This window comes from Carcharhinus amblyrhynchos, chromosome 33 (genome assembly GCF_965287045.1).
Source record: "Carcharhinus amblyrhynchos chromosome 33, sCarAmb.v2.hapA, whole genome shotgun sequence".
Lineage (NCBI taxonomy): Eukaryota > Metazoa > Chordata > Chondrichthyes > Carcharhiniformes > Carcharhinidae > Carcharhinus > Carcharhinus amblyrhynchos.
The window spans coordinates 8,157,237-8,182,605 of NC_137356.1; the positions used below are offsets into that span (position 1 = coordinate 8,157,237).

General features: G+C 44.6%; 1 protein-coding gene across 2 annotated transcripts in view; it reads right to left on the reverse strand.

Moving 5' to 3' along the window:
• The window catches only part of kri1 (KRI1 homolog), a 48,564-nt gene that overhangs the window by 16,674 nt on the left and 6,521 nt on the right, over positions 1-25,369 (reverse strand). For both annotated transcript variants that reach the window (XM_080216565.1, XM_080216564.1), the window contains exons 6-12: positions 24,413-24,462; positions 22,237-22,327; positions 18,575-18,652; positions 13,074-13,177; positions 3,823-3,955; positions 2,140-2,235; positions 110-280 (exon numbers count right to left, since the gene is read on the reverse strand). In XM_080216565.1, coding sequence (XP_080072691.1) covers positions 110-280; positions 2,140-2,235; positions 3,823-3,955; positions 13,074-13,177; positions 18,575-18,652; positions 22,237-22,327; positions 24,413-24,462 — 723 coding nt within the window. The remainder of the gene's footprint in view (positions 1-109; positions 281-2,139; positions 2,236-3,822; positions 3,956-13,073; positions 13,178-18,574; positions 18,653-22,236; positions 22,328-24,412; positions 24,463-25,369) is intronic.

Here is a 25,369-nt window from a genome sequence, read left to right on the forward strand (position 1 = left end):
AAAAAAAAATCAGAGAAAGTTTCCCCAGTCAGGAAAGCTTGCTTTTGTTTTTCGTAAAGTGGCAAAACCAGGTCTGTAAAGCGTGGTTTTTCAAGTTGAGCCTTGAAACCTGCATGAGCTGATCGTGCTTGGCTGGGTCGAAGTCCCCCTCCAAGTGCTGTTCATTGAAACCCACAGTTTCATTTCCCGTTATCTCCTTCAACTGGTTTAGCTTGTTGATTATCTCCATCCTCTTCAGTTTCTTCAGCTGCTTCAACTCCTCTTGCTTCTTTTCCTTCTCCTAATGCATGGGAACAAAATTCAGAAGTTTGTTTGTGGAGCTTTGCTGGGCTGACCAGCACTCAGTAATTTCCCTGTTGAGTTTGGATGGTTTTCTTTTCAAATTCATTCATGGGATGAGGGGCATCACTGGCTAGGCCAACATCTATTGCCCATTCCTAACTGCCCCTTTCAGAAGGTGGTGGTGAGCTGTCTTTTTAATCCGTTGCAGTCCCTGTGGTGTAGGTACATCCACAATGCTGTTTGGGAGGAATTTTGACCCAGCCACAGTGAAGGAATGGCAATATATTTCCAGGTCAGGCTGGTGAGTGACTTGGAGGGGTACTTTCAGGTGCTCTCATTTACCTGCTACCCTTATCTTCCAGATGGTAAAAGGTCATGAAATTGGAAGGAGTTGTCTAAGAAGTCTTGGTGAGCTCCTGCAGTGCATCTTGTAGATGGCACAACATTGCTGCTACTGTGCATTGCTAGTGAAGGGAGTGAATGTTTGTGGAGGGATGCCAATCAAGTGGGCTGCTTTGTCCTGGGTGGTATCAAACTTCTTGAGTGTTTTGGAGCTGCACCCATCCAGGTAAGGGACTCACTCCTCACTTGTGCTTTATAGATAGTGGGCAAGGTTTGGGGAGGGAGGAGGTGAAGTATATGCTGCAGGATTCCTGGCCTCTGACCTGCTCTTGTAGCCACAATATTTATATGACTAGTCCAGCTAAATTTCTGGTCAATGGATGTGGATAGTGGAGATTCAGCAATTGAACATCAAGGAATGAAGATTAGATCTCTCTTGTTGGAGATGATCATTGCCTGGCACTTGTGTATGTGATGGTTACTTGTCAGCCAGGCTTAATGTTGCCCAAGCCTTGCTGCATTTATACACGGACATCTTCAGTATGAGGGGTCATGAATAGTGCTGAATGTTGTGCAATCATCAGTGAACATCCCCACTACTGGCCTTATGATGGAAGGAAGGTCACTGATGAAGATGGTTGGGCCTAGGACACTACTAAGAACACCTGCAGTGATGTCTTACAGCTGAGATAATTGATTTCCAACAACCACAATCATCCTCCTTTGGTATGACTCCAACCAGTGGAAAATGCTCCCGATTCCAATTAACTCCCAGTTTTGCTGGGGCTCTTTAGCTACATTCAGTTAAACATGACATTGGCATCAACTTTCACCTTACCTCTGGAGTTCTTTTGTCCATGTTTGAACCAAGGTTGAAATGAGGTCAGAAGCGAAGGGGCCCTGGCAGAACCTAAACCGAGAGTCGGTGAGCAGTTATTGCTAAGTAAGTGCTGCTTGATAGCACTGTCGATGACACCTTCTATCTATATTTACTAATGATAAATGCTCAGGGATTTCCCAGACAGTGTGACGCACCATGTACCAAATTGTGTGTGCAGAGCTGTTTACTCCTCTGTGTTGCAAAATGCTAGTCCATTGTGTATCTGAAGGAGCCGGACTGTGGGCTGCGAGTTGAGGACTGTGCTTTCTCCAGTGAGAGAAAAGGTTGACCTTTATGCAGTGCGTGGGTGAGACTGTACAGGACTGCTTCATTTGGTGGGGTAGCCAAGACTATCGCAAGGTTCAAGTGCACTACTTACAAAATGGTTTTAAAACTGGGGGACACATGTTCAATACATTCTGCACTCTTGTTTCTTTCTCTATGAACGGTATGCTTTGTCTGCATAGCTCTCAAGAAACACTATATTTCACTGTATGCTAATACATGTGACAATAGTAAATCAAATCAAAACAATACAAATCAGTAGGAAATCTGTGGAGGAATATTTCAAACCCATATACAGGCACCATTCAGCCTGCATTGTACTTTAAAATAAATCAAAAAAAGACACTTACCTTTTTCTTCCTTTCCTTAATTTCTTCTCTTTTGCACTTCCTCCTATCGTCCTTTGCTCTGACTGAGGCTGCGACTGTTCTTGGATATGATTTTATCTTTAAGAGGAAGGAATGCATCAGTGTTTTGGAGGGCCGCAAAGCCGATGACTATCTTTTAAAACAATCAGAATGCTATGCTGAGAGTTCCAGGAGTGCACACTGCCTTTTCACTATTGCTTTGCCCAGGTCTGTGCTGGCAAAGAGCAAAGCGAGAAAGGCGAGTGAAAAAGCCATTTTATTTGGATTGGGAGCTCTCGTCGTACAGGAAGAATGTATTAAGTAAGGTTAAATAAAATTCAATACACCAAACACAAACGTACATGTTAGTGCATCTACCTTCACTGTTATAAACTGCTCTGTCAATGGATCCCATTGAATTTTCTGCATCAATTGTCATAGGAATTAGGAGCAGTAGTGGGCAAATTCAGCCCTTTGAATGGCGGAGCAGGCTCAATCAGATCATGGTTGATCTCTTCCTGGTCTCAAATCCACCTCCCCATCTGTTCCTCATATCCCTGTCACAATAACAGGGAAAATTTAGGGACTATGGGGAGATTATAGCACCTGATTGTATAGCCTTATCAAAGAGCTGGAACAGGCACGACAGGAATTATATACCATATAATTCCCTAATTTTACCAATGGTGCTCAAGGTCTGTCTACCCAGGGGCAAGCTTCAGAAATCTATTTATATTATTGAAATATGTACACTCCTGTTCTATTTTCAAAAGTAAACCGGATATATATGGCTCTCTCTCTCCCATTCCTTACATTTTTTCTCATATCATGCAACAGCACAAGGGCAAACCTATCACCTACTCATCAGGAGCACTCTGTCACCTTTCCTGGAAATAACCGAGACAGCACGGTGACACAGTGGTTAGCAATGCTGCCTCACAGCGCCAGGGACCCAGGTTCAAATCCGGGCTCGGGTCACTGTCTGTGTGGAGTATGCACATTCACTCCGCGTCTGTGTGGGTTTCCTTCGAGTGCTCCTGTTTCCTCCTACAATCCAAAGGTGTGCAGGTTAGGTTGATTGGTCATGCTAAATTTTCCTGTAGTGGCAGGGGGATTAGCTAGGGTAAATGTGTGGGGTTACAGGAATAGGGCCTTGGTGGGACGGTGGCCAGTACAGACTCAATGGGCAGAATGACCTCTTTCTGTACTGTAGGGATTCAATGATTCCATAAATATCTCCCACTTCCTTTTAGCTTTGACAAAGGGTCACCTGGGCTCAAAACATCAGTTCTTTTCTCTCCTCACAGATACTGCCAGACCTGCTGAGATTTTCTAGCATTTTCCCTTTGTGATCTCTTTTTCCTGGGCAGCCCTGCCTCATGTGGGAGCTGATATATAGTCAGGCTGTGGTTAAGCCTGACACTGTCAAGGACAGTGATAGAGGGCAGGAATCCTTTGTCAATTCCTTCCTGCTCCCCCCAACCTCTACCAAGGGGGCGCCGAGTCCAACTTTAGAGCCCCTTCCGCTAGCCAGGACCAGGATGGCTTTATGCAGCTCACTCAGCAGAACGAACAGCGGACGCGGGACTTTACTTAAATCTATAAATAAAAGAGCAGCTGTTGAAAATCGAGACCCACAAAGCCAGAGATGATATGCGACCCATAGACAAATGGCTATCAGCTTACAAATTCTGCATCGGGCTCTTCAAATCTGAAGTTATATTTCCTTTCAAAGTCCTCCTGTTTCCTCAGGAATTGTTCTCCATCATCTTCAGAGTCGTCCACTTCATCCTGAACAATCTCATCATAGGTAGGAATTCTTTGAGGTCAAAACAAGAAAACAGGAAACAAATCATAAGCTTGCATCAACCTGCCTAAAATGGAGGAAGCTTCCCGTAAACGTCTGCATTGTTATGACAGAAAAAAAATCCACTTGTTCTATATATGAATGCACAAACAAGTATATGGGTAAACATGCAAGATTGTCTTTCTCTGAGCCCCCCCACTTCAATGTCAAACATTGAAATGTAGAAGATAGGAGCAGGAGGTCGTCATCTGGCTCTTTGAGCCTGCTCTGCCATTCATCACGATCATAGCTGATCATCAAAACGAGGTACACATTGTCACTTTACACAATGAATCAGCCTAATCTCAATGAATCAGCTGATGCACAGAATGATTAATCCTAATATAAACCTAGAATGGGTGGTTCCTTGAAACATACTTGACAGAATTTCTGAGTCAGTTTTTTTTAATTCATTCATGGGACATGGGCGTCACTGGCTGGGCCAGCACTTATTGCCCATCCCTAGTTGTCCTTGGATGGCAGTTGAGAGTCAACCACATTGCTGTGGCTCTGGAGTGACATGTAGGCTAGACAAGGCAAGGACGGCAGATTTCCTTCCTAAAGGACATCAGTGAACCAGATGGATCTTTCAAAAGGTGAGTAAAAGCAGTTAAGCTGCCCTAGAATGTACAAGTTTAAGGACACATTCAGGGGGAGAGGAGGAGGAAAGTGAAGGTTTTGATTTTTAATGTTTGCAGATTAAGACTTAGCTTGAATGTCTCCCTCTGCTGCCACTAGCATCCTGCATGATGTGGACAGTGACAATGCAGTTCCTTGTCTAGTATGCCAATGTCATGCAGGGGCCAAATTTTTTTTCTGGTTTAATTGTGGGCGGCACGGTAGCACAGTGGTTAGCACTGCTGCTCCACAGCTCCAGGGGCCTGGGTTTGATTCCCGGCTCAGGTCACTGTGTGGAGCTTGCACATTCTCCTCGAGTCTGTGTGGGTTTCCTCTGGGTGCTCTGGTTTCCTCCCACAGTCCAAGGATGTGCGGGTTAGGTTGATTGGCCATGCTAAAATTGCCCCCTTAGTGTCCTAAGATGCTTAGGTTAGAGGGATCAGCGAGTAAAATATGTGAGGTTATGGGGGTAGGGCCTGGGTGGGATTGTGGTCGGTGCAGACTCGATGGGCCAAAGGGTCTCTTTCTGCACTGTAAGGTTCTATGATTTCTATGAATTGGATAGACTGGTGCAACGTCGGATGCTTCTAGTTTACAATTGCTCCATTAACAAAGCTGATGCCTCTCTATTGAGATATAGTTGGAAAATCCTGTTTGTACGTAGTCATTGGCGTTTAGAAGGTTGAGGGAGGATCTTATTGAACCTTACAGGATACTGCAAGGCCTAGTTAGACTGGATGTGGAGAGGATGTTTCCATTAGTAGGAAAAACTAGAACCAGAGGGCACAAACTCGAGCTAAAGGGACGATCCTTTAAAACAGAGACAAGGAGGAATTTCTTCAGCCAGAGGGTGCTGAATCTGTGGAACTGTTTGCCACAGAAGGCTGTGGGGGCCAGGTCATTGAGTGTCTTTAAGACAGAGATAGATAGGTTCTCAATTAATAAGGGGATCAGTGGTTATGGGGAAAAGGCAGGAGAATGGGAATGAGAAAAACATTAGCCATGATTGAATGGCAAAAGAGACTCAATGGGCCGAGTGGCCTAATTCTGCTCCTATGTTTTATGGTCTCATGGTATATAGGCCTCAACTTGATAATTGGCAGGATATCTGATTGCTGTGCATTTACAGCAGAGCTCAATATTACTTTAGTATGCAGGCCAAATTTTGTCTGCATACTCTAGTCTAATTATCTCATAACTTTTAATCCCACTTAATCTGAAGATAACGCTCAAATTTGACACAATGTTTGAAGCATTACTGGACTTTGATCTAAAAGTCTTTATTTTTTTTCTGCTCCTGTCTTGAATGGATCTACTTCTGCTGATGCAGTTTTATCTACTATTATAGCAACCAAATGGCTACGGCCAAAATACCTGACTTTTGAAACATGAAGGACATCACTGTTGAGCTTGGCACTGAATCCACCTGCGGTTTATCAACTGGCAAACAGCAGGAATTATGCCATTCAAAATAAATATACGCTTTTCCCTGAGTTTCCATGAGTTTCACTCTTACACTGGGTCAGGAGAAAGGCTGGAAACATCCCACTCTGATCTCCACCCATATCTCTTGCACAAACAAAAACATAAAAACATAGAATCCCTACAGTGCAGAAGGAGGTCATTCAGCCCATCGCGTCTGCACCGAGAACAATCCTATTCATTTACCCTGTGACTCCCTCTAACCTACACATCCCTTGACACGAAGGGGCAATTTAGCATGGCCAGTGCACCCAACTCGCACATTTTTGGACTGTGGGAGGAAACCGGAGTACCCAGGAAAATCCATGCAGACACGGGGAGAATGTGCAAACTCCATAAAGACAGTGATCCAAGCCAGGAATTGAGCCAAGTCCCTGGAGTTGTGAGGCAGCAGTACTAACCACTGTGCTGCTCTAAAGGAAAGGAACAAAACTAGAGACCGAGGTAAGATAGTCACCATAGATCAAACTGGGAATTCAGAGAGACAAAAGCAGCAGATGCATGGTAACACCACCATTTTCAAGCCTCACACAGTCCTAACTTGGAACGATATTGCCATTCCTTCACTATCTCTGGTCTAACTCCCCATCCCCTTCCTAACAGCACAGCAAGTATTCCAACAACAATGCAAAGGCAGCTCAAGGTGGCAGCTCACAACTACCTTCTCAAGGGCAATTAAGGATGGGTAATAAATGCTGGTCTAGCCAGCGACACATTGCACGAGCGAATAAATGATAAAACAATATAGGAACTTCTTTATGCAGGTAGTGGTGAGAATATGGAGCTTGCTACCACAGGAAATGGTTGAGCTAAGTACAGATGCAGTTATGGAGAAGCTGGATAATCACATGAGGGAGAAAGATTTAGAGGGTTGCATATATAAGATGAGGAAAGATAGGAGAGAATTCAAATGTAGTAATAAAGACACATTGGGGGAATGAATAACCTATTTCTGTGATTGACATCCCACGCAACGCAGAAGGAATAGCATGCAATCAGCACTGATACACCACAGAGCTGTGAGCTGTGTACATTCTGGAAGCTTCCATTTTGAGGTGGGTAATTAAGAACTGGAATCAGAAATGAAAGCAAAATACTGTGGATGCTGGAATTCTGAAATCTTAATGAACTATTTTCTTCCCTTGTCAAGGGCTTTGAGGCTTTGACCATTGAGTCAGGTGAGGTGAGCTAACTCTCCACGTATTATGGATTGGAACAAAGAGCCCCAGATAGTCTGTAGGGCAGAGTGATACGCCCTACAGCTGATGAATTTATTAAGGAAACGCTCAAAGCTAATATTTACCCATGGTGGTACCGCCTTTAACAAGGGCATTTATCAACTAAAATCTGATTCACATAAGGCACCGGTGACCAAAGGTTTGGATTAAAGGGGCGTCAAAAGCTGGAAAGAGAAGTCGCGAGGCAGATAGATTTAGAGAGGGTATTCCAGTGCTTAGGGGGTGGGCAGCAGAAGATGCAGCCATCAATGATGAAACAATGAAAATTTGGGCTATTCAAGAGGCCAGAACTGGAGAGGCACAGAAATTTATAAAGGTGGCACAGTGGTTAGCACTGCTGCCTCACAGCCCCAGGGACCCGGGTTTAATTCCAGCCTTGGGTGGCTGTGTGCATGGAGTTTGCATATTCTCCCAGTGTCTGCATGGGTTTCCTCCAGGTGCTCTGGTTTCCTCCCACAGATCAAAGCCATGTAGTTGGATTGGCCATGCTAAATTGTTCCTTTGTGTCCAAAAAATGTGCAGGTTAGGTGGATTGGCCACAGGAAATGTGTGGGGTTACAAGGATGAGAGGTCTGGGTAAAATGCTCTGTCAGAGAACTGGTGCAGACTCGATGTGCTGGATGGCCCCCTTCTGCACTGCAGGGATTCTATGACTGGAGGGGTGCAACAGCAGAACCTTCACCTGCATGAACTACTCCCCATTTTACAGTAGCAGGGGTTACGGGAGGGACATCAGTAGAGTGGGAGGTCCTTAGACCCTCCCCTTCAACCAAGAGGGAAAAAAGTAATTATTTTAAAATTTTAAGATAGCAGTTTTATAAATCCCACTCACAGCTGTCTTATATTCCACTGGCCAAATCTTCTGATGGCACATGTGATTGGAATCAGGCAGTTGGATATTTTTACCAACAATTGAGAGGTCCCTGCACCCTCCCCTTGACCTGGGTTAGGTAAGCTCTCTTTTTGGAGGGAAGCACGTAACGTTTTAACTCTTAGAGTAGCAGTTTTTAAATTCCCGCTTGTCGCCAGCTAATATTTCATTGGATAAGATCTCCAAAGATAAATCTTTGCAAACCCTCCCCCTGACCTGGGTCAAGCAAGGGAGGAGGGAAAAAAGTAATTTCATAATTTATTTTTAAACACCCGGTTTCGTAATTCCCGCTCACCCTCAAGTTGCATTTAATTGGCCAGGGCATCTGATGACTTGCTGAAGAAATTAGCCAAACAGGTTTCGAAACCAGCAGCAACTCATTATGCAACACTTCAGAGCAGCCAATCAACTGGAGAGCTAAGCGCCTGAACTCAGTAAATTGTTGTTACTCCCTCAGGCAACATTGTGTCAAGGTTTCACACATCCTTTGTCCCAGATGGCCGACCTGCCAGTGCCCTAACCTCGACATTCAACAGTTCACCCAAAGTTACGTTCAGCAAGCTGCAGGAATTCGATTCGCAAGTTAGGAGTGTCGGAACAGGAAGGAGGCACATCCAGCTTGTCCCTCCATTTGCTTACATCGTGGCTGACTCCAGCCAGAGAGGGTAGAATCCCCCCCTCCACGGTGCATAAAGCGGGCATTCGGCCCATCGAGTCTGCACCAACCCTCTGAACGAGCATCTTACCCACACCTCCCCCCCCGCCAAGCTCTATCCCTGTAACCCTGCACATTTACCATGGCTAATCCACACATTTGGACACTAAGGGAGACTTAGCATGGCCAATCACCTAACCTGCACTAACTTTGGGCACTAAGTGGCATTGTGGTTAGCACTGCTGTCTCACAGCACCAGAAACCCGGGTTTGACTCCCAATTTGGGTCACTGTCTGAGTGGAGAATGCAAGTTCTCTCCGTGTCCGCGTGGGTTTCCTCCGGGTGCTCCAGTTTCCTCCTACAGTCCAAAGATGAGCCCGTTAGGTGGACTAATCATGCTAAATTGCCCCTCAGTGTCAGAGGGACTAGCTAGTATAAGTGCATGGGCTTATAGGGATAGGGCCTGGGTGGGATTGTGGTCAGTGCAGACTCAACAGGCTGAAAGGCCCCCTTCTGCACTATAGGATTCTATGATGAAGGGACAATTTAGCATGGTTAGTCCACCTAACCTACACATCTTGGGACACTAAGGGACAATTTAGCATGGCCAATCCACCTAACCTGCACATCTTTGGTCACTAAAAGGGGCAATTTAGCATCGCCAATCCACCTGATCTGTACATTTTTGAATCCTGGGAAGAAACCGGAGCACCTGGACAAAACCCACGCAGACACGGGGAAAACCCACACAGACAGTGGCCTGAGGCCAGAATTGAACCTGAGTCCCTGGCACTGTGAGGCAGCAATGCTAACCACTGTGCCACCGTGCAGCCCAATACAGACTGATAGAGGCTCCATAGTATACCGCCTTACACCTCAACCAAATGGCCATTTTTCATGTGCAGGGCTACTGAATTGCAACATGCTATTCAGCTGTGAAGGGCACCATAGATAAAGGACCCTGACGCTGCTGCGCCAATGTTTCAGTGGGGTGATCAGAAGCAGGAACTATGGCTGGTAGGTTTCCCCTCCCCAAGTCAAAATTACAGCAATATTCCTTCACAATAAAATTCTAACAGGGTTAGACAGAGTAGATTCAGAAAGAATGTTTTCGATGGTGAGGGAGTTCAAAGCTAGAAGGTCAGAGTTTGAGGATAAGGGGTAAGCCTTTTAGGACTGAGGTGAGGAGAAATTTCTTCACCCAGAGGATGGTGAATGTGTGGAATTTACTCCCACAGAAAGTAACTGAGGCCAAAACGTTGTGTGATTCAAGAACAAATTAGATATAGCTCTTGGGGATAAAGGGGGATCAGGATATTGAATTTGATGACCAATGATCATAATGTATGGCAGACTAGATTTGAGGGGCCAAATGGCCTCCTCCTACTTCTAATTTCTATATTTACTCTAGAATACATGCTTTCAAGCTGTTTTTTTAAAATCAAGAAGCACACCACAGACACAGACAGAGACATGCACACACAGGCGCACACACACACGCACGCACACACACACACGTCATCTCTCTAACACCTACAATTATGCATACAATCCGGGAACCTCCTCCGAAAATTTTCCAGAGGCCCCTACAATTATACGTACATTCTGAGATCCTCCCCCCACATCCCTACAGTTATACACGCCCCCAGTGACCACCCCCACCCCTACAATCACAGACATACTGAAGACACCTTTCAAACAACAACAACAACAACAACAACAACAACAACGCACAGAATACAACAGGAACACCCAAAAATGAAAATGCAGTTGCAGGTTACCTTTTTGTTTTAAGATCTCCCATTGATAATTTGCAAAAATTAGTCAAACAGCCACAGAAATAGCAATCATGCACAAATAGATGTAGATCATGAATTCTCGAAAGAAAGTGTGGGTGGGTTCTGATACATTGCACCCCAATTACTCAGACCCCCTCAGTGCTGCACATTTGAAAACATTATCATAGAAATCATAGATTTCTCCCCACATTTCTTTGCTGTTAATAGAGTCCCAGCTGGTTGGTGAAGTCAAAACCAAGACACAGAGCTTTCCTTTATTGAGAGAGGTGATTGACTTTGTTCAGTCTTGCAGTTCTCCTGTTACCACTAGTGTTCCAGCTGTCACCTATTTATATGTGCTCAAAGTACATAACTTATGCCCTGCACCTGTGTATCCAGACTATATAATTAACATACCATTGTTTCCCCCTAGAGCGGACGACATTAGAGTAAAGACACTCAAGGTAACATCATCTGACTTAATCATAGAATCACAGAATCCCCACAGTGCAGGGAGAAGCCATTCAGCCAATTTAGCCTGTACCGACAACTCTCTCTCCCAGGCCCTATCCTAGTAACCCCATGCATTTAGCCTAGCTAGTCCCCCTGACACTAAGAGACAATTTAGCATGGTCAATACACCTGACCCGCACATAATGGCCTGGATTTTCTGGCTCTTCCCTCAAAGCACCCCCCCCCACTACCCGTGGTAGGTTTCCTGGCAACCAGTGAGCAACACAAATAACTGCTGATTGCAGCGGGATTGGAAGATCCTACCAGCAGCCAATGGCAAGCCAAGCCAGGGATGGCATGGTGGCACAGTGGTTAGCACTGTTGCCTCAAACCACCAGGGACCGGAGTTCAATTCCCAGCTTGGGTCACTGCCTATGTGGAGTTTGCACATTCTTCCCCATGTCTGCACGTTTCCTCCGGGTGCTTTGGTTTCCACCCACACTCCAAAGTTGTGCAGGTTAGGTTAATTGGCCATGCTAAATCACTCCTTAGTGTCAGGAGGTTAGGACAGTAAGTAAGCAGCGGTATGGGAATAGGGCCTGTGTGGGATTGTGGTTGGTGTAGACTTGATGGGCTGAATGGCCTCCTTTTGCACTGTAGGGATTCTATGAAACTCCACCTCTGGAAAACATGCCAAGGGGGATGGGAGGGAGTGGAAAATCCTGGCCAATATCTCCTTACGTGTCATGCTTTGACTGGTGTACTTTGCCTTATAATGTCTGCGTGAAAGGCCTTGGGACGTTTCACTATATTGGGTTGTTGTTACATAAATGTAAAGATATATCTTTTTTTTAATTGCTACACTAATCTTTGCAAAACTTCCAAAGTACACTCTTGCCATTTGTGTCAAAGCCAGCCGCTGAGTAAGCGTTATTGAGCTTTACCTCATAAACAACGTAGAAAATAAACTGATAAAAAGATAACAACGGTCAACTAAAATACCACTGTTGTTATTCAATTTTAAATGGCTAAAGGTGCATTGTGCAATGAAGCAGCTGATTACGTCCATAGTTCATCTTTCTACTGCACTATTAAAGATGCCATTAAACCATTTCAGATAAACGTTTTGGCTCCAACATGAACACTGTCACACACTATTACCTCAACGATTTCAGAGGTCGGACCTTATTTTCAAATTACTCGAACACCATCAATGGAACAAAGTTTTACATCAATGGGGATGAAGTAGAAAGAGTCGAGAGCTTCAAGATTTTGGATGTCCAGATCACCAACAGCCTATGTTGGTTTCCCCCCCGCAAGCCAACATTATAATTAAGAAAGCCCACCTCAGAAGACTAAGGAAATTTGGCATGTCAGCTACGACTCTCACCAACTTTTACAGGTGCACCATAGAAAGCATTATTTCTGGTTATATCACAGCTTGGTATGGCTCCTGCTCTGCCCAAAACCGCAACAAGCTATAAAAGATTGTGAATGTAACCCAATCCATCATGCAAACCATCCTCCCATCCATTGACTTTGTCTATACTGTCCGCTGCCCCAGTAAAGCAGCCAGCATAATTAAGGACCCCATACACCCTGGACATTCTCTTTTTCCCTGATGAAAGAAGGTGGAAAAGATACAAAAGTCTGAGATCACACACCAACCGACTCAGGAACAGCTTCTTCCCTGCTGCTGTCAGATTTTTGAATGGACCTACCTCGCATTAAGTTGATATTTCTCTGCACCCTAACTATGACTGTAACACTACATTCTGCACACTCTCCTTTCCTTCTTTATGAACAGTACGCTTTGTCTGTAAAATGCACAAGAAATAATACTTTTCACTGTATCCCAACACACGTGACAATAATCAAAACATCAAATTAAAATGATGGACAGATGAAAGACTTTGATGCCATCAGACCTGCTGAGACTTTCCAGCATTTTCTCTTTTGGTTTGTGAAAGAATTTGAACACTGGCACTTATCTTACCTCTCTTCCTCCTCATCGAGATATCCCTTATTGAGAATATAGTCCCGCAGAAACTTCTCTCCCTCGTCCAGCTGAGGATCATTCCAGTAATCTCGCAGATATTTCTGCATCACAAAAAATTGGGAATCCATGAAGGAATATATTTGGAGTAACTTCAGTAATTCACAAACACTTAGCAAGGTGCTTCAGTGCTGCAGCATAGCCAGAAAATAGATTTGAAATGTTATAATTCTGGGTGCTGCCTTGCAAAAGAGAGAGCAGCGCAAGCAAGGCAAGGCAAAGATTACACCATTCCAACATGAGGCCACCAAATCCTCAGATCAGTGCATTGCAGCAGTCTCGTTATCCAGTGACCAGCAGAGCCATTATCATAGAACCTCTATAATATAGAGGAGGCCAGTCAGCCCATCCAATCTACACCGACTCTCCAACAGAGCTTCCTGCCCAGATCCTATACCCATAAATCCATGTATTTACCTTGGGTCACTAAGCATGACCAATCCACCTACCCTGCACATCTTTGGACTGTGGGAGGAAACATGAATTTAATGTTGGCAAATGTGAGGTTGTCCACTTTGATAGGAATAATGGTAGGAAGGACTATTACTTACGTGGCGAAAAACTGCAGCATGCGACGGTGCAGAGGGACCTCGGGGTCCTTGTGCATGAGTCGCAAAAACCCAGCCTGCAGGTGCAGCAGGTGGTCAGGAAGGCGAATGGGATGCTGGCCTTCATAGCAAGGGGGATTGAATATAAAAGTAGGGAGGCCTTGCTGCAGCTGTATAGGGCACTGGTGAGGCCGCAGCTGGAGTACTGTGTGCAGTTTTGGTCGCCGCACTTACGCAAGGATATTTTGGCCTTGGAGGGAGTGCACAGGAGGTTTACTAGGCTGATTCCGGAGTTGAGGGGGTTGAGCTATGAGGAGAGGCTGAATAAACTAGGCTTGTACTCGTTAGAGTTCAGAAGAATGAGGGGAGATCTCATTGAGACGTATAAGATGTTGAATGGGATGGATAAGATAGAGGTGGAGAGGCTCTTCCCGCTCAGAAAGGACAGTAGGACTAGAGGGCACAGCCTCAAGATAAAGGGGGGGCAGTTTAGAACGGAGTTGAGGAGGAACTTCTTCACTCAAAAGGTGGTGAATCTCTGGAATTCTCTGCCCGTTGAAGTGGTGGAGGTTGTCTCGTTCGATATTTTTGAGACGCGGGTTGATGGGTTTTTGATAGGCAAGGGGATTAAGGGTTATGGGGAGAGGGCGGGAATGTGGAACTGAGCCATGACAGATCAGCCATGATCTTATTGAATGGCGGGGCAGGCTCGAGGGGCTAGATGGCCTACTCCTGCTCCTATGTTCTTATGAGGAGAATGTGCAAACTCCACACAGACAGGGACCCCAAGACTGGAATTGAACCTTGGTCCCTGGCGCTGTGAGGCAGCAGTGCTAACCACCGTGCCACCCCAATATTGACTATATTGACATAGAATCTCTACAGTGCAGGAGGAGGCATTAGGCCTATCAAATCTGCATCCACTCTCCGAAAGAGCATCTTACCAAGATCCAAACACCACGCTATACCTCCTCCCCTCATGCTCATACCACGATTAGTCATGGTATATAGTGCATATACCATGACTAATCCACCTAATACATTGTTGGACACTAAGGGGTGATTTATCTTGGCCAATCTATCTAACCTGCACACGTGGGAGGAAACTGGAGCACCTGGATGAAACCCACGCAGACATAGGGAGAACGCGCAAATGCCACACAGACAGTCACTCGAGGCCGGAATCAAACCTGGGACCCTGGTGCTGTGAGGCAGCTAATCACTGCCACCATGCCGCCCGCTAACCTTAACAATATAATCGGACGCTATCTGGACTTACACAAGGTTACATTTCAAGGCATTATTTTTTTCAATACACTTCCTCTTTTCATAAATCACATGTGCCAATGGTACAAAGTGATTCTGTGGTGATGGGGAACTTTATATTTCAGGGAGATACAGAGAGAGAGAGAGAGAGAGAGAGAGATACATACAGAGAGAGAGAGAGGGAGAGACAGACACATACACATACAGAGAGAGAGAGAGAGAGAGAGAAAGAGAGATATAATGTAGAGAGATATAGAGAGAGAGAGAGAGAGAACACAAATAATGTAACCTTTGACTTATATCAATGCAACTTGAAACAGGTACTAACAAGCACAGAAACAGCAACTACCTGTGCTTCATCAGCATGTTCCCATCACAGCACATTTGAGTTAAGCAATGCTGCAACCAAAAGGACAACAAAAAGCATCCAGGTTTATGGAATGCAACTTGACACAACGTCTGCAATGAATCCTGCAATTCTGTACACGTAGAATGCGCAGTGTGACATGCTGCTAAAGCACTACAGTGCAGCCTGTCTCTAAATGGGTCTAGGCAACAGCACAGCACTGACTCTGCCCTTACATCACCGTCGGGCCATCCAGTGCTAAAGGGAAAAATTCCTCGAAGTCAGCAATTTTATATTTCAAAACAGGCCCAACTAGAAGGCACTTAATTTTTGACCAGGAACGCTGTTTGTAAAAAAAGGTTTATATTAAATAAAAAGAACAAATCAGGAAAGACACTAATAGAAGTCATCATGTGCTCATTAACATCATTTACCTGACTCTTGTAATGCAAAAGATCAACCCAAGTAGCTTGACAGAAGCATGAGACAAGATGTTACTTTGGACAAATTTAAAAGTCATTGGACTTCGATACTGGTATATTCACAGGGTAGGCTCCTCACTGAAAAGCTTCACCTGGTCCAGAGGCTACACTTTAGAATCACGGAATTGCGACAGGCCAAATGGCCGCCTTCTGCACTATCATGCCTGTGCTGACAGCAATCCCATCAGGCCCGATTCCCCTTAACCCCACATACTTACTTTGTTAATCCCCCTGAAACTAAGGGGCAATTTAGCATGGGCAATCAACCTAACTTGCACATATCTTTGGACCGTGGAAGAAAACTGGAGCATCAGAGAAACCCACGCAGACACGGGCAGAACTTGCAAACTCCACACACGTATACACACAGACAGTGACCCAAGGCTGGAATCGAACCTGGGTCCCTGGCATTGAGAGGCAGCAGTGCTAACCACTGTGACACCCAAACTTTGAACACTCCTGGTTTAAAAAAAGTTGCTTTAACACTCATTTGAAAAGAAAACTCTCTTTCAAAGTCACTTATTTAAGAAGTATTCAAATGGGAAATAATTCATCTTTAAAAGCAGATTAATCCTGAGGGCAGCCAGTTTTTAGACAAAATGAAACACGAGGCCATTTTGGAATTAAAATTCGGTCACAGTACTGGTGAAACCCTTGTTGGGTAAATACAGTGAACAAATGACACTTGCTGACATCAAGAGATCCATTGTTTTGACTAGAGCCAATTCAACTCAGTTATCACAAAGGAGGTGCAAAACTTGGTGATGTTAGCAAATGTGCAGTCAACAATGGAAAGCCCTCAGAGGAGTGAAACTCCCCCGCGCATGAAAGTATTCGAAGCACAGAAACTTACAGATCTAATCTCTGATATTATTGCAGGGTAAATCACAAAATACCTCTGAGCCATATGCACAACTTCATGCAAGTGAAGTTGTTGTATTGCTACATGAAACTGTAAGAGAGATTTTTTAAAATATTAACTTCCTCCATTCCTTGAAGTCTCATCACACCAGATTAAAGTCCAACAGACATATTTGGTAGCATGAGCTTTTGCAGCGCTGCTCCTTCATCAGTGAGTGGAGGTTAGTTCATAAACACGGCAAATAGAGACACAGACTCAACTGCAAGATAATGGTTGTAATGCGAGTCTTAACAGGTAATCAAGTCTTTACAGGTACAGACTTTACGGCAGCCTTCAGGACACACGACAACTCAGAATCGCTGAGTGGAAACTGATAGCCAAGCTCTGCACACATGAGGACAGCCTCAACTGAGATCTTGGGTTCAGGTCATACTACCTGTAACCCCCACGATTTGCCTGGGCTGCAAAATTTTACTTGCTGTCCTGGCTTGAGACAATTCACATCTCTTTAACCTGCACTTAACCTTCTCTCCACTTACACTGTCTGTACCTGTAAAGACTTGATTATCTGTTAAGATTTGCATTGCAACCATTATCTTGTAATTGAATCTGTGTCTATATATGCCCGTTTGTGAAGCCAACTCTCCACTCACCCAATGCAGGAGCAGCACTCCAAAAGCCTGTGCTACCAACTAAACCTGTTGGACTATAACCTGATGTTGCGAGACTTCTGACTGTGCCCACCCCAGTCCAACGCCGGTATCTCCACATCATCCATTCCTTGAAGCACTAACTGAGGCATGAGCAACTGTGGCCGTCCTTTATGTGAATACCCAGTTAGACAGTTGCATGTGCCTGCATTATAACGGGTCACTGATCTGACTGTTTTCTCTCCTACCCACAGCATAGGAGTATTACAATCCTTTGGAGCAAATGCTCCAGCCGTGATCAGCTAAGAAAACAATTTTTCTAGCGCAGTCAAGTAGGAGAATCGCACGGGCGAGCATGCACTGGATTCATGCATGCACTCCTGGCATGAGCGCATCTCCCAGTGCTGGATTTCTGGAAACCAGCGGGATGACCAGGTGTATCATTTTAATATAAATGTAATTAGCGGGCCCAGGACTGAATTCTCTGAGTCCGTAGCCTCTCCCACTCCACCAGTGATTCACTCTAGCAGGGTTTACACGAGCTTCCTACTTCCGGAGAACAATCAGGACAACCCTGCTGGAGTGAGGTGAGGAGGGGTGGGGGCAATCTGTGCTCCTGGGCATGGGCACTCTGGCAGTGCTAACCTGTTCCCCCTTGCATTGCCCCATGCAATGGGGAATCTTGGCACTGCCCATCAAGCATCAGGTTGTGCCATGGGGCGGGGAGTCCCACTGTCATTCTGCCTAGGGAAGAAGGGAGGCCACCGATTGGGGCGGGGCAGTGAACTCTCACTGAAAAAATACCAGCTTGAATTACTCCAGTTTTCCCATGAATTCGACACTTGGAATTTTTGGGGGAGAATTCTGACCAATATATTTGAAACTTCTTTAGTGTGGTTAAATACCATATCGCGTAACTCATTTATTTGTTACAACATTCATAGCACTAAAGTGCCAGGCAATGACTATCTCCAAAGAGGGAGAATCTAACCAGAGCCCCTGAACAATCAACAGTATTACCATTGCTGAAACCAACTCTCCGCCATCGACATCCTGAGGGATCACCACTGACCAGAAATGTAGCTGAACCAGTCACGTAAATAGTGTGGCTATAAGATCAGATCAGAGACTCCCCAAAACCTTTCCATCATCTAAAAGAAGCAAGCGTGGGGAACATCTGTGCAATCATTTTTAATATTTTAAAATTTAAATAAGGCAGATTATACATACACACAGATCTCACGTCTTCACATGCCAAATTAATTGTGATAAAGCGAGAGTACTCACCATGTCTTCCATATCCTCTTTTGCTTGTAAATCATTTTGCCCTTTCAGCCAGTTAATGTAGGATTCTTCCTCTTCTTCCTTTGAAAGTGGAACAATGATTGACCATTATTGTAAAAATAAGACATTTTTGTTGAATGCCATGAGAAATGCGTTTTTGACAGAAGGGCCCCTAACCTCTTTTCCGATACGTAGATGACAGGCTTGCTACAGTCGAATCTGTCGCTGAATGTAAGAATTTCCTTGCGCACCTTATTGTGACCCATCACATAGTCAAGTTCATCTTTGAAACTGAATAGTCTAACGAGCTCCCTTTCCTTCATTGAGAAATCTGCTAATGGGTTGTCCACTACTGCCTGTTGCAAGCCTACCATTACAAAATGCATTGGAATTCCTACAGCTCCACGGGTTACCAGATTGACCTCATCAGCAATCTTGTAAATTGGACCCCAAAATCATTTGCTCACCGTGCCAGCTTAATGCTGAAACAGGGCATTATCAAAATTATCCTGAAGGAAAACAGCTACAAGATGTGCGTATTGCACATGCCTACCAACGAGATAAGGCTAACGACTTGAAAAGTACCCAATCTCAGTGTAAAGTCTTTCAGAAGTTTGAGCACTGCAGTGGACCTTTACACTAAGTGGAGTTTTCCACGAATAGGATCCTGTCGCCAAGCCAAAAACAGACACTCTGTCTCCCACACAATGAGTAATACGAAACACAGATTTCAGTGCTGGCATAATGCCAGACTGTATGTCCCAATGATTGGTGGATCGTATCAAGCAGCCAGGCTCTTCCACCGTTTGCAATAGACAAAGTACTGACTGTACTCAGCCAATCTGTGCTCAGACACTCAGAACATAATGTTGAATATTAGATGGGATTCTGCAGTTGGACAGCACTTGCTGGACAAATCCGATTTGTGGTAAGAATTACACAAACAGCCAATTTAAGATCATCAGTCAGGCTCACAATGTAGCTCACTCACATTTGCTAGAAGCTACATATATTTACATGCAGAGACCTCTCCTCTGAAGGTAAAAGGAATATGACCAGACATTGCACCTTTTTGGAATACACAAAAGCAGGAGGGAATATAGTGGTTAGCGGCTTGGGTCACTTTCTGTGTGAAGTCTGCACGGGTTTCCTCTGGGTGCTCCGGTTTCCACCAACAGTCTGAAAGACGTATTGGTTAGATGCATTGAACCAAACAGGTGACAGAGTGTGACGATTAGGGGATTTTCCACAGTAACTTCATTGCATTGTTAATGTAAGCCTATATATAAACAAATAAACTTTAAACTTTTACTTCCTGATACATTCACCATGACAACATCTTGGCCAGTCAGAGCCGACCTGCCAACTAATTAGCACCCCTTTTCTCGAGCCGTATAAATTGTTGTTCCCTATGAAATTTGGCATTCTTGCATCTGTCCTGATGACAGCAAGACGAAAAATGTCAACAGCATATCGCTTTTGTTCAGCAATAGTAGACACTTTTCACAACTGTACAACATGGAGAAGAAATGAAAATGTAGAAACAGCAAAGTAAAAGTGCGGCACAGTGGGTTAGCACTGCTGCCTTAAAGCACCAAGAACCCAGGTTCGATTCCTGGCTTGGGTCACCGTCTGTGCAGAGTCTGCATCTTCTCCCTGTGCCTGCATGGGTTTCTTCTGGCTGTTCCAGTTTCCTCCCACAGTTTAAAAGACATGTTGGTTAGACGCATTAACCTACCGGATTATGGCAACTAGGGAAATTTCACAGTAACTTCATTGCCATGTTAACATAAGCCTTACTTGTGACACTAATAAATAAACTTTACTTTGACTTTACCCTAAAAATTTAGACCGCCTGATTTTAAACAGTAGGGTTAAGTAGGGTAAATGTTGCTCAGTAACCGAAATCAACACTGACCCCAAAACCTGTGTCATTAAAATACTGAAAGTAGGATGTGTTGAGCATTAGCTTATTAATTATCAGAAAAGATTGTTCGTTTGCTGCTCATTTCAGTCTTTCCCAAGCTACCACTACTTTGAAATGTTGCACTGATATTAAGTATGGAACATAACATGTCTCATGTATTTTGACACATAAGACCATAAGACATAGGAGCAGGATTAGGCCATTTGGCCCATCGAGTCTGCTCCTCCATTCAATCACGGCTGATATTTTTCTCATCCCCGTTCTCCTGCCTCTTTCCCATAGCCCCTGATCCCCTTATTAATCAAGAACCTATTTATCACTGTCTTAAAAGACACTCAATGACCTGGCCTTCACAGCTTTCTGCTGCAAAGAGTTCCACAGATTCAGCACACTCTGACTTAAGAGATTCCTCCTCATCTGTTTTAAAGGATTGTCCTTTCAGCCTGAGGTTGTGCCCTCTGGTTCTAGTACACAATGCAGTGGAAATATTACAATTTTTGTATGGAGTGTTAAGACAACAATAAAAACGTGAAATGAAAACAGAAAAGCTGGAAATACGCCACAGGTCTGGCAGCATATTTGGTAACAGTTGATGTTTCGAGTCATCTTCATACTCAACTCGAAACATTAATTCTGTCTCTCTCTCTCTAGCTGTTGCCAGGCCTGCTGAATATTTCCAGCACGTTCTGGTTTTATTTCATAAGAACATAAGAAATAGGAGCAGGAGTAGGCCATCCAGCCCTTCGAGCCTGCCCCGCCATTCAATAAGATCATGGCTGATCTGTCGTGGCTCAGTTCCACATTCCCGCCCTCTCCCCATAACCCTTAATCCCCTCGCTTATCAAAAACCCATCAACCCGCGTCTTGAAAATATTTAGCGAGGCAGCCTCCACCACCTCAACGGGCAGAGAATTCCAGAGATTCACCACCCTTTGAGTGAAGAAGTTCCTCCTCAACTCTGTTCTAAACCGCCCCCCCTTTATCTTGAGGCTGTGCCCCCTAGTCCTACTGTCCTTTCTGAATGGGAAGAGTCTCTCCACCTCTATCCTATCCATCCCATTCATCATCTTATACGTCTCAGTGAGATCTCCCCTCATTCTTCTAAACTCTAACGAGTACAAGCCTAGTTTATTCAGCCTCTCCTCATAGCTCAACCCCCTCAACTCCGGTATCAGCCTAGTAAACCTCCTCTGCACTCCCTCCAAGGCCAAAATATCCTTGCGTAAGTACAGCGACCAAAACTGCACAGTACTCCAGCTGCGGCCTCACCAATGCCCTATACAGCTGCAGCAAGACCTCCCTACTTTTATATTCAATCCCCCTCGCTATGAAGACCAGCATCCCATTAGCCTTCCTGACCACCTGCTGCACCTGCAGGCTGGGTTTTTGCGACTCATGCACAAGGACCCCAAGGTCCCTCTGCACTGTCGCCTGCTGCAGTTTTTCGCCATGTAAGTAATAGTCCTTCCTACCATTATTCCTGCCAAAGTGGCAGATGTTTTTAATTTGCTAATGGAATGTGGACATTGCAGGCTGGGCCACCAGTTATTGCCCATCCCATTTCCAGCATCCGCAGCATTTTGCTTTTATAATAATGTGCAACTGAGCGATAAATTAGTTGCCACACAAAAAAAATTCTGTTGCTAACGGGTGTGACGACCTACATTATCCTCAGACCTGTCACCTTCCCCACAGTTACTGTGGCAGAGAGACCGGGAAATGGATAAGAAATAATCACCTTCTCCTCTTTAGATTTCACCCGCGGTTTCAGAAAACCAAAGCCATCATCATCGCTGTCCTCATCGCTGTTTTCAACAAACTTGCGAAAACTGCAGAAAGCATAGATCCATCAATTAAAAAAGCTGTGCAAAAACAATTACAATGTGCATTTTCACTAATAGTTCGTGGCCTAGTAAGTAAGCATAATGTCTTTTCCCTCCCATCTCCAAATCCTACACAGGCCATCCAGGTGGTGGGAGTTACGGCCCCTGTCAGCTGCACGTATGACACCTAGGTGAAATGAGCTCCCGTTTCACATCAAGAAGTCTCACAACACCAGGTTAAAGTACAACAGGTTTATCTGGTATCACGAGCGCTGCCCCTTCGATTCTCAGCTTAGATCTGTGTCTGTGAGGGGTTTGCATATCTGTATGGGTTTCCTCTCACAGTCTGAAAGACGTGTTGGTTAGGTGCATTGGCCATGCTAAATTCTCCCTCAGTGAACCCAAACAGGCGCCAGAGTGTGGCAACTAGGGGATTTTCACAGTAACTTCATTGCAGTGTTAATGTAAGCCGACTTGTCACATTAATAAAAAGTGCAGCGATGAGAGAGTGCTACAGTTTCAGAGTTGCTTCATCAATCAGGTGTAACACTTACATGAGGAAGGAGCAATCCTCCGAACGTTTGTGAAATCAAATAAGCCTGTTGGACTTTAACCCGGTGTTCTGCGACTTCTTATTGTGCCCACCCCAGTCCAATGCCGGCATCTCCACTTCACATCACCAGCACAGCTTCAGTGAGTCTTCCTGTGCCCCTGTTTGACCATGCCTGGAGTATTGTACAGGGAGCAGGCAGGGCCACAGTTTAACATTTCAACCGAACAACAGCAACCCTGAGACTGTAGCACTCCCTCATCGCTGCACTTTTTATTAATGTGACAAGTAGGCTTACATTAACACTGCAATGAAGTTACTGTGAAAATCCCCTAGTCGCCACAATCTGGCACCTGTTTGGGTACACTGAGGGGGAATTAAGCACGGCCAATGTGCCTAACCAGCACGTTTTTCAGACTGTGGGAGGAAACCCACACAGATATGCAAACTCCTCACAGACACGGATCTAAGCCGAGAATCGAATGCGGGTCCCTGGCGCTGTGAGGCAGAAGTGCTAACCACTGTGTCACGTATACATGCGAGTGCCATTCTAGATTTTGCTGTTTAAGTTTCCGGAATGGTGCTTGCACCCACAACCTTCTGATTCAGAGGTGAGCCACAGCCAAAGCGAGACAGCGAACATAAAGGTTCAGATGCAAAATTGGTGCCAAGTTCTGCAGAGTAGCCAATGTAACTCCCTTATTTCACAAAAGGAGATGGGATTAGGTAAAATATAGGGAAATTAGCCTCGATCATTGTTTGACTAACTATCGCATGAGGTCAAATCACATGCACTTGGTGGAATAGGAGTCATTCAGGGCCAGATTACAAAAAAAGTCAGCAGCTTGAAATAATGCATTGAAGAAATATCATGGTGGTTATGTAAAGATGATTAGGTGGACGTGTTTTTTTTTACACATTTTAAAAAATATCCAATAAAGTTTATATTGTTTATTTATTAGTCTCAAGTGAGGCTAATATTACACTTCAATGAAGTCACTGTGAAATTCCTCCAGTCGCCACTTTGGTGCCTGTTCGGGTAAACGCACCTAACCACGTCTTTCAGAACGTGGGAGGAAACCGGAGCACCCTGAGGTAACCCACGCAGACACGGGGAGAACATGCAAACTCCTCACAGTGACCCAAGCCAGGAATCAAATCCGGGTCCCCGTCGCTGTGAGGCAGCAGTGATAACCGCTGTGTAAGAGACATCTGGCAAATAAAATGTCATGTGGATAAAAACAAATTACGGCGGATGCTGGAATCTGAAACCAAAAGAGAAAATGCTGGAAAGCCTCAGCAGGTCTGGCAGCATCGGTAAGGAGAGAAAAGAGCTGACGTTTCGAGTCCAGCTGACCCTTTGTCAAAGCTCAACAATGTCTTGTGGAATTAAGAGTAATGTAGCCAGAGGGACAGGAAAGTGGTCAGAGTAACTGGTAAGGTTCAAAGGATATAGACTGGAAAAGCAATTAGGTGGACAAATTAGGAAAATTCTAAATTTCATTCAAACTTATCGCAAGGACCAGCTCCTCCATACTCACTTTTCTTTCAGCTGTTTCTGTTCCTCCATATAACTGGGGGATGTTGCTCTCTGTAACAAGACCCAACAACACCTGTCACCATCACAAAAGCAAACCAGCATTATATATATTGCAGACACTTTTAGAATAATGGTCTACAGAGACTTCTTCAGATGCCTACAACATTTGAAAGTGGAGGGGAACGTTGTTGACAAGTTCACTGAAAAATATTCTGGCTTCTCAAGCTACCAAAACCTATTTCATCAAGCCAGTTACCTTCCATGATGGCCTAATGGGTAAAGGTATAACACTGTGTAAAGCGGCAAAGACTGACTGTATGATCATAAGCTTGTATGCAGGTCTGTCTTGATTAACTGATTTCAGCAGGGAAGGAGTGGGAAAGCTTTAAGAAACTTTGGCTATGTAGCAGAGAATTACATCAGCCAGAGTCTTCTGGTGACTGATGAGTAATCCTTGCTGGAAGATACGCATACACTAACGACAAGTGGAGAGAGAGAGTTGAATTCCGCCTGTGTCACTCCCCGTTTAGAAATTAGTGAGGACCAGTTATTTGGAAAAGAGGCACATTGCTCATTCACGTGCATCGCAGCTTAGGTTTTGCTGTGTTAAGGACATTATATTATTGCAAGTTATGCTAGTGTCTCCGAGAAAGGAGAGGAGAGAGTTGTAAACGCGGGCAGATAAAAATGAATCCCTTTTTCTCCCCCCCCCCCCAAGACCATTTCGAACTACACCAAGCCACCAGATTTTATGATAGGCAGTCACTTGACATGAGTCATGAATATGTGAAAGTTTCACAGATTCAATATAGAATCATGCTCCTGGATAATCTCTGGTAGTCAGCCAATTTGTACACTTAGCCTTACTGAATCTTTGGAAATGACTAATAATCTCCGTCTGGTAACCAGAATTCTTTTCCCTTCCTGTGGTCATGCTACATTCACCAAAAAGGTGAAA